The sequence below is a fragment of the Ixodes scapularis genome, unplaced genomic scaffold (genome assembly GCF_016920785.2).
Source record: "Ixodes scapularis isolate PalLabHiFi unplaced genomic scaffold, ASM1692078v2 PGA_scaffold10__122_contigs__length_95168666, whole genome shotgun sequence".
Taxonomy (NCBI): Eukaryota; Metazoa; Arthropoda; class Arachnida; order Ixodida; family Ixodidae; genus Ixodes; species Ixodes scapularis.
Genome location: NW_024609836.1, coordinates 35,521,183 through 35,540,382, shown reverse-complemented (window position 1 = coordinate 35,540,382; position 19,200 = coordinate 35,521,183). Strand labels below are relative to the sequence as shown.

Genomic DNA, 19,200 nt, shown 5'->3' with positions numbered 1-19,200 from the left:
CGTGCTGAGGGGCGACTGAATGTTAGAGCGCGACGCAGATAGCAGGAACACGTGATCGCATGTTTGTTCCGTTTTATTTTCTTTTTCTTACTAGCCAAAAGCTGTCAGCAAGCTTGCAGTGATGTCTCGCTAATATAGACCCCGTTAATGTGAGTACCCCGCTGTATAGACAGCGTTTCCGGGGATATACTGTGCAGATACGTCTATTTTTGTTTCGTTAATATAGACAACTCATAATATAGACAATTTTTGGCGGGAGAACGGAGGTGTCCATATTAACGAGAGATAACTGTACTAGCAAACTATGGTGCTTGGAGCGCGTCTTCGACTGACGTGTTGAGAGTCCTATCCCGCCCATAAACAAGAAGCGGTCTTGAAATAAGGTATCTTCACGGAAGCTTCCGTGTCCTGCAGTCGGATGTTGTCATACCGACAGTTGATTGCAGAAGTTCTACTGAAAAGTTACGAGCGTACACAAGTGGCGCTCTGTCGTAACGGCATCCTAACTTGTGGCTGCTGTCATGTACATTAACGGACCTATTATTCTGTTAAGCAATTACCGTTCGATGAACGCTTTGCAACACATCAACAGGAGTGTTACAGTGCAGAGCCATGGCCACGGCATGACGTGTTCCGGTATTCAATTTTTTTCTCATACTTTCAAAAACTGGAATGAACAGCCGCTGAAATAACACACTTTTGTCCTTTAAAGGGGCACTGATAGGTCAAAATAATTTATTTTAATTATCCGGAACGATTGAAAACGATGCCCGGACATTGCCCTAGATTCCAAACTTCGGAACTCAGTATTTGTGAAGTAAGAAAACAATTTCCAAAAGCCGAATTTGAATTTCCCGCGCGTCCGTGCCAGCGCAGTGACGTCAAAGATTGAGTCGTCCTGCAAACCGAGTTTCTCTCACGCTTCCCAGCCGTCCCGACCTGAATTGCCCTGTTCGTCCACCGTCCCGAGATCAACCGCTCTTCTCTCTATGTGCCGCCTATCGCGGTGAGCAGACGACGCTTCACTTTCGAGTTTGAAGTTATTTTAGGGCCCTTTCAACGATATCAAATTCTTTGAAACGGTGTGAGGTCGAAGAGAACGCGCAGAGGACTTTTGTGAGCGAGGTGAGGGGCCACGTCGCACCTGTTTTGCGTGAATGGCTGCCACGCCAAGTAACAACCGGAACTACTGTACACAGACACCAAACCTAGTTGTTTTGACCATTTGACGATTTCCATTTTGAAGCCTGAGAGGTCGTCGGACACCTAAAAAAGAGAACTTCGTCCGGTTCCCCGACTCACCGATCGTACTACATGTGCCGATGGCCGCCATGTTTTCTGAGGGAGGATAAAAAGCCAGAAGGCGACATCACTGCGGACTCCGATTTTCGGTATTTCAAAAAGAAGGGCCGTAGTGCGTTCGCAATTGCGTTAAAAAACATGTTTTACGAATGCCGTCATTAAATATTATAGAAATATCGATTACGAAGCTTCTAAATTTTATAATCGATTACGTCCCAAATTTAAGAAAAAGCCAGGAGGTGAGAAGAGGGAGAGAAGGGCTTCGAAGATAACTAAACACGCGCAGGGGTGAGGATTTCTTCTTTTTTTTTCTGGCATTGTGGTATATTTTTGTGTCTAGGATACAACTTGCATCACTTTAGTCAACAAAAATACGACCTTTGGGTTGTCAGTGCCGCTTTAAATTCATTTTCAAACTGTGTAAGAAAACACTTCGACGTTGAGTGAATAGTACCGTTGTTTTGCTTGTCTGTTTCTTCTTTATTTTACTATTTGTTTTTTTATAGATTTATGACATGATATCATATTAAAATTCACATTGTCTTTTATTTTTGCCACGTGTTTCCTTATGCATTGTTGTTTATGTACCATTCCTACTGCGATCAGGAACAAGAATATCTTAGTATAAATGAATGAATAAATGAATTATTTTTTTAACATTTCAATTAACGAATAAAAAAAATGCACTTTGTTAATCAGCAGGTTCCAATAATAATTTAAGATCCCTAAACTCTGTTTTATATTATTGACCTAACTGGCTATAGAAGTTAAAGCGACCCTCCAATAATTTTTAGACCGGTTTGAAATTTGCGCTGAAGTTGAGTTCATGGAACGTGAAAACACTGAGGAAAAACGTTTTTTTTTTCTGGATAATCTCATTATTTTGAAAGCTATAAACAAATTGAGTTTACAAAAAAAAAAGAAAACAAGCAAAACATATTCGCTTTGTGACCATGTTAGGGAACATTCAACGATTGGAGGGATGGAGCGCAGCGGCTGGCCGGAGCGCAAGTTCGTCTGCTTCTTTGTAGAAGTGGCGATGATGTCAAAACGCCAAGCTCTTATTGGCTGATTGAAAAAAAAAACAAAAAAACATAGTGGGTAGACCCCGAGGCGACCAGCATTGAGGTCTACCCACTATTTTTTCAACCAAAGTCAATCAGAGCTCGACGTCGTTCTGGACGCCACCGGAATTCCTCTGGTAGAAGCAGACGACTTTCTCTCCGCAGTCGTAGACCAAACGTGTTGAGTCCTGCGGATTCTTGGGCGAGTTGGTACTGAAACTTGGAGAACATAATAGCGCTTCACGACAGGGACAAAGAGTAGGAACGAGACAACACAATGCGCTAACTTCAACTGGTTAAATCGTCGGAAAATCAAGGGTATAAATACTCTGCATCATCGCGCCATTGAACCAATCCCAAGCCACGCCACTGGTCGCAAGAACTGTGTCTCTTTGTCGGCCAAATCGATCGACGCCACGCTGACACATCGATCCCCGTAGTTTTTTATCCGGTCTGCCTCTATAATTTCCCTTACCGTCTTATCTCTATGTTTTCTAATGACAGTGCACAAATTAAATTCAGGTTTGCACCCACAGTCATGGCAGTGCATCGACAAATGACCGTCACGCTGTCCGTTCACTTTTTGGTTGTGCTCGCGCAATCTCTCATTTAGACATCTTCCCGTCTGTCCAACGTACTTTTTGCCGCACGTCAGCGGGATCTCATCAACGACGCCTCCTGCGCAGTCCACAAACGGGCTGCGATGCTTGTTCACGCAGCCAACCGGTGGTTTGGCGGTAAGGGTCCGTAATATTGCGCAACTTGGCAAGTTTTTCCGGTGCAGAAAAAACCACCCGAGCATTTACGCGGTTTTCTATCCTTTTGAGATTGTGTGCGGTTTTGTGCATGTAAGGCACAACCGCCACTCTTTGTTTCTTTTGGGCCACATCCTGGTCTGGACTCGCTACTACTCGTAGCTTCTTTAAAACCTTTTTTGCAACCGACACCAGGAGCGTCCCCGGAAAACCGGCAGCCACCAAGCGTTCTGACTGCTCCTTCAGACCTGAAGGCATCGCATGATGACAGGACCTTCTGATGGCGTTGACAAACCACAAATTTACAATTCCTCTCTTAACAAGTTTCGAATGGGATTAATATAATGGCAACAGGGGCTTATTTGCTCTTGGTTGGTATTTCCAACACACATGTTCCTCCGAAAGTGTGAGCCTGATATCTAAAAACTGTATGACGTTGTCCACAGGTACCTCGTCCGCAAGCTTGAGAGGAATTCATCCCCTTCGAAACTTGTTAAGAGAGGAATTGTAAATTTGTGCTTTGTGAACGCCATCATAAGGTCGTGTCTTTTGTATAAAGTTCGCGGCATCACTAATTTCATTACCGGATTGCAATAGCTCAAGTTTTTGCACAACATGTTAGACAAAATAACCCTGTAGCTAGGGGACAAAAAGGGACGGACAGACACGAAACTCCGAGCACAGCTAAAGGTTTATTTATTTCAGAACACCTCCTTAAATAGGCCCACAAACCCCCAAGAAGACGCACGCTGCCCAAGAATGTCTACCCTTAACCAGCTCGCCTGCCTACTTGCTTCAACTTCAAAGATGTTAGATGTTTTTAAATGTTGCTAGCATTGAGTTTTGGGGACTTATATTTTATTTATCTAATCTTAAGCCTGTAGTACGAAAAGGGTAACATGTGAAGCACCTCTAATCCCGAGCCTCAGCCTATTTTTTTTTTTTTTTTTGTAATAATGCACGATTTTTATTAAGCCTCAGGCCGAACTATCAACGCAGGGGACAGAAGGCCCGAGCCCAACCCGGCGTGCCGGGTAGCACGCATTTTTTCGGGTCCGGGCCGGTCCGGGCTTGAACGAATAAATTTTCGGGCCGTGGTTGGGCAGTCGTGTGCTGAAAATTCTAGAACAATCGTAGTGCAAGATCACTACGGCGCCGCTAAAAAAAAAAAAAAAAAAGAGAGAAGAAAAGTCTTGCGTTTGGAAAGCTTTTGCGTGGATAAAAGGAGACGTATATGATTCCAAAAGCATAGTGGGAAAGTGCGATGAAGAAAACGAGAGCACTCTAGTCGCAGGGTATAACATGTAAGTGTCTTTTTCATCTGATTTTCAAGAAAAAAATAAAAGAAAACACGTGATCTTGACTTTGCACTTTGGGCAGGGGGTCTTACTATGCCCCAAAGATCAGCTGACTACCATAGATAATTTAATGCTTATACAGCGTTTTGAAGATGCACTAGCATGATTTTGATTGTTTTCTTTTTTTTTTTTCACAACAACATGTAGCGAGGAAAGTTCTCTGTGAAACGTGAACAACAAAAAGTTCAATATCTCTTCAAGAAATGCATACAGTAAATAAAATATTTCCCATTTCTCAAAATCATTCGTGAAGTAATTTCACCCATATTCTCGAAAATACATCGTCTATTTTATCGTATAAAAAAAAAAATTCGATTCAAGTTTAAAAGAATTTTAAATCAAATATGCTCGCTTTATGCTTAAAAACTTTTTAGGTTAAAGCCTGCAAACGTTTTCGGGCGCATGTATATAATCTGTCGGAATCGGGCCGGGCTCAGGCTTATATTTAAAACAAAAAAAGGAATTTGTCGGGCTCGGGTTGCGCCCCAGCTTGTCTAAAGATTCTGCCGGGCCCGGGCCGGGTCGGACCGGGCTTAGAAATTCCAATCCGTGCAATGCTCTAGTAGAGTGTCTGTCCAGTTCCGTCGGATAAGTTCCGCTAATAGCCTTCCAGTGGATGATCCTGGCTGTTCTGCCAGTAGCCCTGCAGCTGTCGCCATCACGGACTGCGCCGCCCCGCCACAGCTTCAGCGTGACTATGCGCTACCCACTGACATCGTTGAAGAGCTAAAAAGATGATCTTCAATCAAAGAGACAATCTGGTAAACCTGCAAAGAGAGCTGGAAGTGGCTAAAATAACAGCTGTCAACGTAGAAAAGCAGAAGAAAGAGAGGGAGGTACGGTCTTTAAAAAAATATTAAGGTGGCTCGGAAAGCGCAATGAAAAGCTGACAAGCCAGCTTAATTTCTGAAAGTAGGAGGAAGCACAGTCAAAATAGCGACGAAAAGAAAGGTTCTAGCAGTTCACGTGTGAAGAACTGCTCAAGGGTCCCAGGAAGCTCAAGTTCTACACAGGGTGTGCTAATCAAGCACACCTTGATGGCTTTTTGTCGTTCTTCCGGCCCCACATCCAACTGTATACAGTATTGGAGCATGAGGCCCATGATAACTGAAAGCGAAAGAAGGTTGCCCCGCCCACGGAGGGCCAGTTTCTTCTCACTATGGTTCGCCGGAGGTTGATTCTGGATGGAACACACCTAGCATACAGGTCGAAAACTAAGCTAACTGCGTATTATGTTTATCGAGCTCACAGTGTAGGACCCCTCATCATCTCACGAGCGTTTGAAATAAAATTTATGCCAAAGTAGTAAACGCGAGTGGCAATTCAGCTCGCAATCCCACATGCCACTCGACGTGTGCTGGTTCGCCAACTCATCAGGGGCATTCGATTTGATTGATCAAGAGTAACCCTGAGACTTAGGAACAATAAAGAAAAACAACTGGCAGAACACCGAAGTATTTAACACAGCTTCAAGAACACAACACAACTTCAACGAAGCCTCTAACACAAGTAACTGTGATAGAGACTTTATTGTTCTGTCCGTTTTTCATTGCTCCTACGTCTCAGGGTTACTATGAATGTCATTCACCAGCTCGCTGTGTTTTATACCTTTCTTCACTTATCATTCGATGTGACTGGCCTTTGAAATGCCCTCTATATAGGAGGGAGTATATACAACTGTAGATGCTCACGTTTGCTGAACGCTACTGTCCTGGGGGAAGTCCATAGAAAAAGCGACGGGCCGTCGTAGGAAACAACTTGAAAAGGCGACTCTCAGAATTTTCTGATTTCAAACCATGAAGTTCGAACTTTTAGGAATCTGTAAATCTTCTAAATTTGCAATCTGGATCCTCGGTGGACTTAGAAAGTTGGAAACTCTGCAAACACGAACCTCGGTGAAATTAGAAGGTGCGAACTTTGCAAAACCGAACCTCCGCTATGTTAGGAACTGTCCAACCTTTCGAACTCGGACCTCGGGAGGTTCGCGTCATGTCTATAGTCGGTGGCGAGTCAAGAACGACGAGTGAGGGAAAGGAAGGGTGTGGAGAGGCAACCAAACGGGACACTGGAGTGTGGAAAATAAAGCCTCCTCTCCTCTCTAGTCCCGCCTGGTTCCTCCTCCCCGCCATTCCTTTCCCTCGCCTTTTGTTCTTGACTTGTCACCGACATCTTCTTGTCGACATCTTGCTTCGTAAAAAGCTTTTTTGTTTACTTTCTGCTCTTAATTTAAGCTCATTCTCGTGTTCACAATTACACACACCACTAGTCATACATCTGGTTTTATTGGTACACATGCAGACATTTACATAGCACCATTAGCAATAAAAATTAAGAAAAATCATTAAGCCGTTAGAAGAGAATGGGCACACAACATACTCACAAAAAGCGCTTCCCTCGTGGCATTTTATCTGTACAAATGTGCCAAAACTGTGCTGCATTTTCGTTAGTTTGTTTCACTAGAGACTGAGCAACAGTTCAGTACAACCCTGAAAAATGCGCTGAAACCCGAGGTCCAGAACTCTCCACAAAGAGACATCACATTTTGTTGTGGAGTTCTAAAATACAAAAAAAATTGTCGAAAAACAATTCAGATGGCTCACTAGATCTGTAAAGTAAGCGGGGTCAAAGGAAACCAAAACCTATACTGGAGAGGAAACGCCACTGTCAACATAGAGTACAGTTGAAGACACCTTTGTTACATCCATCTGCATTTGCACATATGGAAAGGATTTACTCTTTTCTTTTAGTACTTTATCGTCCATCTATTTTAGTGAAAATCTGAATGTCCTCTGTGCATCTTATCTCCAAATTCCTGACTACACAGCAGTCACACTTAATCAAGGCATCTGGTGTTGCTGCAGTGAAGAGGAACTCATCTGAGAAAAAAAGGCCGCAGTCGGAAAGTGAAATGTTTGTGTGCGACTGCTTGTCTTGCACGAAAGCTTCCTTAGCAGGATCCTCAGAAGACAACCCTTTTTCATTCAAGGGTTCTGCTTAATTGGCTTCCCTGTGAGAACTTTTAATAAGCACCTTGAACTTCGGTTGCGTTTTTTTCTAGTATGAGAATACCCATGTGAAAACTCTGTTAGCCACGGAGGCCGTTATGAGACCCTTTCGCTAGCGGTGCCATATTTTACTTTTGAGCTGGTTTTGTGTTGTTGCCTCAACCAATTCCATTTCTTCTCTTGTATAGCTGCGACTTTCGCTTACTTGCACTAGCTTCATTCAGGTTGGTGGTATATGTTCAAGGCCTATGTCGCCTTTTCCAACTATGTCCACACGAGGCACCGAAGTGAAATCATTACTTTTAAGCATGTCTGCTAGGCACCCCAGATCATTTTTTTTTTGTTGCGTGGTGTGAAAATTGATCAAGCCAAGTCGAGTCAAGCTCGCGTAATCTTCAGGCAGAGATGCATAGCGCCTTCTTTTAATGCGGTGCTCTGGCGCACAACTTAGGGTTTGTGATGTGTATTTTTTTTTTAATCCAAGCTTCCAAACTTGCGTTCGACTGCCTCGGGGGTTTATAGGGTTATATAACTTCCGTTCTGTTTCCGTGAAGGGCACTTCTAGTGGGACCAGTTTTAGTTCAGGAGTTGTTATGTTTATTATACTATAGATCACACCACAAATATGCTTGCAAACAACCCCTTGGCCAGCAACACAGCAGCATTGCCGACCTTGTACATCTCAAGTGCTCTTGTCAAGTGACATGCATACACTTTTGAAGGCAGTTGTGAACATTGACGCCAAAACACGTGCCCGAACTTTTGTGCTTTCGGAAGGTTCGCTTAAAAACTCAAGTTTATGCAGATGTCCGCAGGTGAACAAACGTAGCCCAGCCTCCCTGTGTTTGCTTGCGCCGTCTGCTTCAGTGTAGCTGAAAATGCACACCGTAGCTAACTAAATTACCACGGCCTAACTAGAAAATACAAGCTAGAGCGGAGTTTTCTTAAAGTTAGGCATGCCATGCTTACTCATAGATCTGCCTCGTGCTGAAGAAAGGGTTTATACTGCTCGTTTTACGCCTCGACGTATCCTAATTCAGTTCTCGTAGGACATCAGGAGAGGTTGTCGAACTTTATTGAGAGAACAATGCGTAATAAATGTTTTAGGTCATTATTACTAGCCCTTAAAAAATGTATAACGTAGTCACAGCTTTTAAGCACAATCTTAACTACCACACATCATCAAAGGGACACTGACACCCCAACAAAATTGTTTTGATTTTTTTGCCACGCGATTTAGCAGGGTGTCAGGAGACTACCCAGTCAATATTTTGCTACAGAGTAACATGTATTTTAATAAAACCACAAAAAGAAAAATGCTCGAGACCAAAACACGAGCATGGTAGCTCACGGCCGGAAGTCACGTGGCTACACCTGACTGCTATTTTGTTTTCCTCTCCCCTTCTCGGGCATGTGAAGCAGACAACGAAGTCGCATTTACTGTTTGCCGCGCGCATGTTTCGCACTTATATCCCTTCCGCTCGATGTCCTGCGCTTGAAGATCGATTGGCCGGTACGACGAACGACGGTTCCAAAGTAGCGGCCCCATGCCCATCGCAGCGTTGGTCTGTCGTGCGTCGCCATCTCGTCATCCAGACGGCGCCATGCTCGCGGTACGTCGCCTTATTAAGAATGACGTGTACATGTACTTCATGTGGTTTGTTCAACGCTTTTTTTTCGATCAACATATTTGCACCTTCTTTGAGGCCGCAAAAACGATGTTCGTATTCTTTACTATTTTTTATATTGCCTGTGTGCCTTAGATGACCCACGACTTTGAATATATTTGGTACGCGAATTTGAGCGCCACGCAACCGTGGAAACGATAGGGAGCGGAACTGAAAACAACCAATTCTCGACCTGCTGTTTTCTGGCGGAAAGAAAACAAACTTCGAGCCGCAAATTGTGTTCTGGGTAGGTGGGCTCATATAGGTCAGGTTCAGATAAAAACCTCGGTGAGCATAAATTCCCCTATCGGTGCTCCTTTGTGGTATATACAGAACTATCTCAAGGTTAGAAATAACAAATTGCATCACCCAAACATTCCAGGCCTATATGACATACTGGTTTCGAATTCCGCAGTGAATAGTGGTTGTGCTTACTCATCTCAAACATGACATGATGTATGTTTACAGGTTCGGTGTATCCGAGAGAGCAGTCTCAAGAATCTGAGTCGCGTCATTGGATTTTCTGTATAGGCGTTTTCTGCAAGTAACCATAATCAACAGGTCTAAAAGAACATCAGTGGTGCAGCTCAAATTTCTACGACAGAATCTGTATTTTTGCTACAATTAAGGGTTCCGCATGTACTGAGTTTATGTTGTATGAGTCATAAAAATATAATATTTTTCAGGAACTCGTAGAGAGCCACAAATTCTGACACAAACCTCAATCTCTTCTAAAAGCGCATGCAGGCCAGAAAACTCGTGCCTTCCCTTTTCCACCAATGCCCACATTTCTAGTTTGTGCACTCAGTTTTTAGTGTTTCATAGTATTTATTCAATCTAAATCATTAGAAATCCCCTCTTAAAGGCCAATTCCGCTCGATTTTCGCTATTGAGACAATTGCAGTTCCCTTTTGTATTATCTAGAAAGGCTACAACTCAAATATTTCCACTGGCCATCAAAGTTTGGTGAGTGCTAATCCGCTAATTTAGGCAGGCAAGGCGTTCATATATTAACAAAACCCATCTTTTTCGGGAACGCAAAAAATTAATACTAGGGCTTCCAACCGCTCATGCATCCACTGTCAAATATTTCATAATGCTTGCAAATTTCCGGATAGTTGCTAACCCTGATAGTCTGAATTCGATTTTTGCGATGTTAAGGTCATTACTTGTGTGCAATTTTTAGAGGAATCATGAAAATTCCGCGAATTTATAATTAGAGATTTACCGAAGCCTTAGGAAGGTAAAACTTTTAATAGGTTCAGTATTTTGTCATTTATCCCGTCATTTTCCTCACGGCAGTTTCACGAGTAAATATATAAATCAGGTTTATTCAGAAAAAAAGGTGTAAATTAAATTGATACTGACACTCCCTAAAAATTATGTTTATGTTTTGCCAGGCGATCTATTATAGTGCCAGAAGACTACCCAATCAATATTTTGCTACAGCGCCACGTATATTTTTAATAAAGCCAAATAATGCAATCGCTCGAAGCCGATACCGAAACTTGACTGGGAAGGAAGAAGAAATACAAAGGAGGAGAAAGGTTACCAAAAATCACGTAGCTGTGCAACTTTTGTTTTGTTTTTTTCAATCAACGTATTTGCATTCTTTTAGATGCAAAAAAAAAATGGGAATCATGCTTTTTGTGCATTTTTAGTATTGAGTGTGTGCCTTTGATGGCCCACGGCTCTGATTATTTTTCGTGGTGGTGTCTCTACCATAGAAAACAGCACGTGACCATAGAGAAGAGAGTGAGCGCGACTCAAACTGGCCACGCAGTTCTCGATCGGTGGTTTTCGGGCGCAAGGAAAACGAATTTCAAGCCCCAAATTGTGCCCTGAGCAGTTGGGCTCTGATATGTCATGCACGAATAAAAACCTTGGCGCAAGCGTAAATACCCTGTCAGTGTCGTCCCTTTAAGTATATGATGCTTGTATGCAGGGCCCGGAAGTACATTCGTGGGTTTTAAGCTATAGACATAAAACATAATGTAACTGAATTACACATCAACAAAGTAATAATTTACAATCACTGTACTTGCCAAATGCGTTATGTTGTAGAGGCGTACATTCCCCAAAAAATCTTACATTGAAGCAAACACCGTAAATCCCTCAATTCTTACTAGGACCCAATTTTCTCAAACTGCGACACGGAAAATATCGCGAAAAATGTATCGCGCAAATATATCACAATAACCCTGTAATCAATACCCTGTAATTAAAGCAGGGTATATCACTCAAAATCTAAAAATGTTCATGTCCGCAAAAAATGCTCAAACGAAACTTTTGCAAACTTCGCCAAATATTTCGCAAACTTCGCCAGTGGAGTGAAATTTTTACTTGAGAAAGGCAAGTATGCGTGTGAGAAAGGACTTCTTGGAACACTATTTTTGTGTTCGCGCGACCAGCCTCGACGGTGCTCTCTTTTTGTACTCTTTTTTCAATAAACCGCTGTTTCTTGCCTATGGATCCTGAAGGTCCAAATTAAATACTACTTTATTATCACTGATATATTACTTAATATACCCTAAGGGCCTAAGGCATTAGAGAGAGGAGTGGTTATACACTATAGTGATGAAGTAACAAAATGCTGTTATCATTAGTACAGTATCCTCAGTCGGAGCACACCCCGATATTAACCGTATTTAAGAAATTACCAGAAGAGAATATAATTCTTATTCGCAGACAAACCCAGTTTTCTGTATGTTACTTTTCTACAAACTGAAGCCGCTTTTTTTCCACAGTGGGCATCAGAATGTTAATTATTTTTACAAAAAAAAAAGATATCAGGAAGACATATTGTGAATATTTTTACTGAAATTTCTACAGGAGGAAAACACAAGAAAACGAATGCTGTTGGGAGAGTATTGCCAAGGTTTCTTGCGTGTTTTGTAGGAATATTTTGTTAGAATCTACTGTAGGGTGCCGCCTGTATTCCAGTGTAAAAGTTTGGTGCCCCGTTTTAACATTTTGCGTTTCGCGTATTGGTAATGGAAGCAAGCGGAACTCCAATCGGTTGGAAACAGTCTTGTACATGTTACTCAAAAAGGTCATCAATTGCAATAGCAATTACTCTTAGTTAATGTTATCCGATCATATCACATGATTACATGAAAGGAAAAGTAATTTACCATTGCTTTAAAAAGAATTCGGTTATTTAGTCAACTTCATGTCATTTTCTTTTGGAACATCAAAGAACAGAGTTCAAGAAAAGCTTGCAACATTAAGAACACGAAGCTTACTTAAACTTCTTACATCGGTTTGAAACCAAACCTTTTGCACTGTCCATTTTTGGATCGAAATAACCGGATTTCCAACTAGTAATCTTCTTATTTACTGTAGAACGCAAATCGCTTGTCTTGGACTTCACAAAGAACTCCATTGTGTGTCACAGCTTAAGTTCCACATAATCCGGTTTTGGTTACCTTGCGTGAAGAAGAGTGGAGAGGTGCTCTGCACCTGATAAATATATTTGTTTGAGGAGACAGGGGTAAACTGTCTAAATGGTTAATAAAAATGAAGATGCTACAGTAACCACCAAGCCTCGAATGAAAGGCTTTTGTATAGATCTCATACTGCACAAAACACAGCTCGAAACCCCACAATACCTACGTATACTGTCCAGACAACGAGACTGGCTTCCTTTCGAACAACTCGGTAACAAATGGTTTATTTTTTGTTGTTCGCGAAATTTGGAAGCTGATAAAGTGGACGTATCGCAGCATCCTTATCTCGAAATGTGTTGAGTAAGTGGTTGTAAACCTGAAAACCAAGGAGGCAGGGATTAAAATAGTGACGGTCACACATGATCGCGTTATACTTTCAAAAATAATAAATTTTCTCTCGTGATTCATAACAGCATTAATCTAAATAAATCCAAAGCTACTAATAAAAGTAGTCAGGTTACGGTACTCATTAGAAGGGATCAAGTCACGGCCATACTCGGCGACAACTTTTCTTGGCAATGCAGGGAAGAGCAGGAGAGCCCGCGCACAGCTTTATTCAGCGCTCAAAAGGAATAGGGAACGCGAGCCTGTACCCTCCACTGCATTGCCGAGAAAAGTTGTCGCCGAGCATAGTTAAGAACACTTTACGTAAAAAATCGAGCGTTTTTGTTCTTGTTGTTCGATCCTTTAATTGTTTTGAGGCAAAGTCACACGAATCTTAAAATCACATTTATACCCCCCCCCCCCCCCCCCCCCCCGCCCTCGTCAACTCATCTCAAGAGATCATCGGACTTTTTCTCGATTCGGACGCCTTTTTTAGCTGCCATGTCGCGACGGCACGGTGGAATTAACCGGTGTCACCTCTTGGCCGGACTTCTGCACCGAAACTTTAGCCCCGCGGGCGCACTGCTGTCAGCAATACGCACGCGCACGCGCTTCACTTTAAGTGAGTGGCGTTTGCGTTCGCGCACTGCCCATGGCAATACCGCGCTTGTTTGTGCACAACGTGTTCGTGCGTGCATAAGGCAACGCTTTACCTGTAAATTTCGTGCTGCTGGCAGTGTCTGTATTTTTTTTTTTTGTCTATATCCGGCGAAAACATTTCTTATCTTTGTAGAATACAAAAGGAGGTCACGCATGATCAGAGACAAAATATCGCCAGCAGATCTTGGCCAAGACAAAGTCTAGGCTGCCCTTCACAGCATCCTCCACCCTCCAAACCTCCTCACCCCCCCCCCCCCCCCAAAAAAAAAAAAAAAACATAAAAAGGTCTGTTTTAGTTTTTGTTTGGAGGGCAGCGGTATACCTAAAAAATTCCGGCAATATAGATCGTTCCAGAGAAGGATCACAGTCCCAGAAATGCAATCGAAAAATTAATTTCATTCCGAAATTTTCTTAGAAAGCTTGGTTTGCGATACAGACCTACAAACACAAAATGTAGTTGAGAGCATTAAAAGGGCAATTTGGGCCAGTTAGTTCATTATCGAAGATAGGCACCGAAACAACAAGGACAAAAAGAGACGTAAACACTGGCGCAGAAATAAACTGCATTCAGATGGCAATTTGGGCCAGTTGGTTCATGATCGAAGATAGGCGCCGAAAATACAAGGACAAGAAGAAACGTAATCACTGGCGTTAGTGTTTACGCCTCTTCTTGTCCTTGTTTTTTCGGCGCCTATCTTCGATGTAGTTGAGAGATAATGTCGCGATGCATTTGTATCACAATAGTTCCGATCCTTGATAGTAATCTATCGCTATTTTTTTCTCAAATAGTCATAAATATTTTTATGCGTTTTATTAGTATTATTTGAGAAAGCCCGTTTGCTTGAAGGTATACTTTGGGTGTTGATAATTTCTACTTAAATAATGGAACATCGACGGATGTCCCATTTCAAAGACAGAGGGCTGCTCGGCGTGACATCAGAAACATGGTTTTGTGCACGTTTTTAATTTTTATAATCGCAAGCACTTGAGAATTCAAATCGAGGGGGCCAAAACTTGGCGAATATTTGTGAATTGTGAAATTAGAAATGACTATTGTTTCCGAATGAAATTCCTGCATACATGTAATTTAACATGTATTCATGTAGTGTAAGTTTTCCCAAAAACTGTTAAAGATTGTAATTCTGTCTGCTGAGATTTTTTCTTCACACAAAGCAATACTCTTTTTACTGTAGAAAGAATTTTTTCAATTGCTTACATGCGTAAAGCTGATGATGCCTTCATTGGCGTTGCTTTTGATTTTAATTATTTTCAGCGTCTTTCTTAAGAGGACATACCTCCCACGTATTTTAGGGCATATTTAGGATTCCTTTTCATATAGAGTTTTAGGCGTCTAACTTTGGTAGTTATAAAATTTTGTTCATACTTCCCAGTTCTTTTTACTGAACTAGAAGTATTATTGCGGGCCCTAAATTCAGTTTTATAATTTTCTTCAAAATTAAATATTTAGCTCTTTTAACGCATTAAATTTCATGTATAATAAAAACCCACTTCTGAAAACTTAGAATGCTAGTTCATTAGACTTCTCAATGTAGGCACTTCCCACTGGACAAAAATTAATTTTGATAGCAATTGTAGTTTTTGACATAACGAAGCAAATGTGATAAAAACTTTTATTCTTGTGACAATTGGCTCCAAAGTTGGAAAATACTTATATGACCTTCTTTCTAAACCGAGGATCATAGAGTCACACTTTCAATAGCCATCTGGCCGGTAGTCATCACCACAGTCACTTTCTTTTTTTTCCGCCGGCCGTTTTGCTTTCCGATCTTTTCTTGTCAACGGCCGTGAGGCTCTGTCCGCGAAGTAAATTCGACGGCGGTCGACCTCACTTTAGCCATTTCACAGTGTAGCGCCCTGGAGAGAAGTGAAACGACTTGAGGATGTTCACTTGGCGGTGGCGCCATCATTAAGTCTTAGGACAGCATCTTAGGTGGCCATTCTGAATGTCTCTAATCCCACAAACACATTTTTCGTTGCACGCTCGCAGACAACATTGTTAAAGGATTCGTTCGGGTTTTAGTTTAACCCATGGAGGCATTTTTCGAATCGCTGGGCTTTGAAAGCTGCTGATAAGCTGGTTTCAGTACCTCAAGAATATTTGCTAATAGCATCTTCGATCAATTCGCACCGGAATCGCCCTGAAACCAGCACAGTGCACAGCGCTCCTCGGTCGTGCAGCGCGATGTCGGTGCAACATCGAGGACAAACTGCGCCGCGCCGGTGCACCGCGGCGAGCTCCACCTTGCGTCACTTCGCGTTTTGTTCGTTTTTTCTTGCCTAGGTCAGCGCACGATGCCCGTCTGCTGTCAATTTCTTTTATTTCTTTACTCGCGGATTTGACGGTCTCACAGAAATAAACATCGTGGACGTGATTGTCGATGGGTTCACGAAGCGGGTGACAATTCCACATGTATATGTTGGCCATCATTATTGGTTCAAGAAAACGAAACGCCAGATAATACGGATAATACCGTACCTCGCTGTCATCGAAACGCCTCGCGCCGCTTTCCACGAAGTTCGTGCTTTTCGGGCGCTCCTTGCCACCGCAGCAATCGCCAGTAATCGCGGCGATGGTGAGAAGCTCGTCGTCTCGCCGTCAGAAGACCCGAGGAAATCATCTAGTGCAGCTGCAAGGCGTGTTCGTTTTTGCAAGATCGCCATCTCGATAGACTGCGCGTCTGCTACTCCCGCCATCTTCTCGATTCCCGCTCCCGGCCGCAATGCCTGATGGGACTGCACCCCGGCGCACCGCCGATTTTCTTGGTGCACGTTGGGGCAACGAAAAGCCGCACCGGGAGGGTGCGCTTCGTTGATCGAGGACGTACGGTGCGCACCGGTGCACTTGATCGAAGATGAAGGGGCGCACCCCAGTGCCCCGGTGCGGATGATCGAGGATGCTATAAGAGAGCTCCCTTGTGGACAAAGGGTCCACCATTCACCTCATGTCAGCCTGCTTTGCACAAAGTCCATGACTTGAGTTGCTGTCAGTGGACGAAATGTGAATGCAGTTTGCCCAGACAGCCTTGCGCATATTCTCCAAGCTTCCAACATTCCTCCTGATAGCCAAGCCATAGTATGTCTGAAGCTTGCCTAGCTTCTCATCAGTCAGTCGCCATCTACCTGAGAGGCTTTTTTCGTCTGGCAGCTTCTTCTCTTTGCTGTCTTTTTCAATTTTTGCAATTTTTCACTTATCTCTTTGTGCACATGTCCAAGGCACTCTTGCTTAATGATTTCAACCGAATCACCACATGGTTTTGCTGTGGCAATGAACGAAGTCCGCAGATTAAGAGAAAAGTAGAAAGCGGGCGTGGTCGCCATCGACCATCTTTTGTGAATAACCAACTTTAAGCTCTAAGATGTCGCGCCAATACAAATGAAACACTGACTCTTGTGAGTAGAGAAAGAATTTTTAAATACAAAAAGAAGACAAAAAATTTTCCTTCGCAAAGAAAAAAATTTAGCATACCCTGTCGTTTAAAAATTTGTTTCAACGTATGATGTAAAATTGCCTCTTTTTCACTATTTGAATGCACTTGTGTGTGAGATGTAAGTGTTTGCTTATTAACCGCCTGGCTATTCCTATTATTAGTGCTTGCTGGTTTGTATTATAAAATCTCTTTTTTATTGTTTTTCAAAATGTACTGCTTTTACCACTTGTATCAATATGCGAAGTTCAAATGTGCCTTTTTTATCCACTCTGTTTTTTTCCCCTTTTTATTTGTTTTCTTTGTATTTTTTATGTTCTACCCCCAAAACGGGGCCCCCTCCTACAACGCTTTCCATGAAAATGTAGTAGTATCTGTAAATAAATAAATAAATAAATAAATAAAACATAGTACAAAGTTGAAACAAAACGTCCCCTTTCTCCTCGTTTGGCTCCGAGTAAACTTTTGAAGTTCCCGCCTCAGATTCTACAGTCCTCCACCAGGGGTGAAGCCCGCATGGGAAAGGGCAACTGCTACGACGCCGAGATGAGGCAGGGACCGCAAAAGCCCCTCCCTAATTTGGCCCGCCCCCTGCAGTTCCGCCTCCCCCAAAACCGGCCAATGGAAGGCCCCATTTGCGTCCCTTCCCCCTAGAGCCTTTGCCCAGTTCGATCCCAATTTGCGCGCTCTAACGAAACGGTAATTCGCCAGAGAGCGAGCGCGGGCAAAAAGAAAAAAAAAAAAAAAAAGCCCTGAGTCACGCAACCGAAAAGGGAGGAGGGGAAATGAGGAGGGGAGCAGGAAAGACCGAGGCACAAATGCGATTTGATCTTGTTCCCGCAGCCCCAGGGAGGGAACATTGCCGCTTTTGTAGCGCTTTCTTGCCGGTGTTGGCGGCGTCGTGCATCTAGGGAGTAGGGGGGAAAGGACAGTCTCGAAGCAGAGAGCGCTTCCTCGGTGACCTGCTGCGAGTTAGATATACCAGAAGCGTGGAGCTTCGACTCATCCCCCCCCCCCCCCCCTCTCTGTCCCTCCCCAACTCGACCCGAACTTGCCAGACAGGGTGGCTCCCCCACCGTATCCACGAGCACGAGAGCGCAAGTGCGTTCGGTCGGACTGGGATCCCTCCGCCCTTGAAGATGAGCCAGGAAAACATAAAATAAAATAAAATAAAGAAAAGCAGACGCTGTTCGCTCGACAGCGGACTTGGGAGTCCTGCGACGCTGTTAGCATGAACAATCTGTGCTGGGCCTGGCTCGGTGCATCTTCTTTCTGAGTGCTTTGTTTTCTGTTTCGGGGTCCAGTCCCGCTTGTCAAGTAGTAGAGAGACACAGCGAAAATATCCTCCTGTCCTCTTTTCAAACAAAGAGGGCAGGAGGAACGCTGTACGTAAGGAATCTTGTCACAGCGTCGTGCTCTATATCTGTCGTAGCGCGCACCGTACAGAGTTGCGTAGCAACGTCCAGTATGCGCTCCACTCTAAAAAAAAAAAATATATATATAACATCCTGAAAGACGTAATATTTTTTCCTGGTGCTGCAACATCCTTAGGTTGTTAGACTTGTCCCGAGGCTAACACCCGAAGGATGTTATAGCAACACCAGTAGAACGCTGGTGAACACCCTCTAAATGGGATGCTGGCGATCTTAACATAATTCGAAGGATAATTCGGGGTTTGCAAGCTGCAAGGACGACGTCTCACATGCGCAGAAGTGCCAAATACAGACTGAATAAATCACGCACGACATAGGGATCACGACTGTATTAAATGCACCGTCGCTTTATACTCGAACATCCAAAGACGCCCAATGGCACAATGGCAGCTGACCTTCTCCGCAGGTATAGACGCTTTACACACGCGCCAAAATACAGCCGCCATTGCTGACCTTCTCTTGTCTTACCGAGATGCTGAGCAACTGAAACGGTAGTTGACGATCCTCTACAAAGGCCGATGCTTTAGAAAAGGACACAGTTGAATCTAATGTGGCAATAACCTGGCCTTCTATGGTAAAGATGAAGTGAAATAAACGAATTAAGAGGAAACAAAAACTGAAGGTCAGTTATGGCGGCGTCCATGCACAGCTGCTGCAAAGCGTCTATAAGGGTTACACGTATGTTGCTTTGTGGTCATCAGTATACCCTTATGATATATATATATATATATATATAT

At 43.2% G+C, this 19,200-nt stretch overlaps 1 protein-coding gene across 1 annotated transcript in view; it reads left to right on the top strand.

The window, feature by feature from the left end:
• Positions 1-5,213: 5,213 nt before the first annotated feature.
• Positions 5,214-19,200, top strand: part of LOC120846975 — a gene marked incomplete at its 3' end in the record, with an annotated part of 41,026 nt that continues 27,039 nt past the window's right edge. Inside the window, exon 1 of the mRNA XM_040218889.1 lies at positions 5,214-5,315. Coding sequence (XP_040074823.1) covers positions 5,214-5,315 — 102 coding nt within the window. The remainder of the gene's footprint in view (positions 5,316-19,200) is intronic.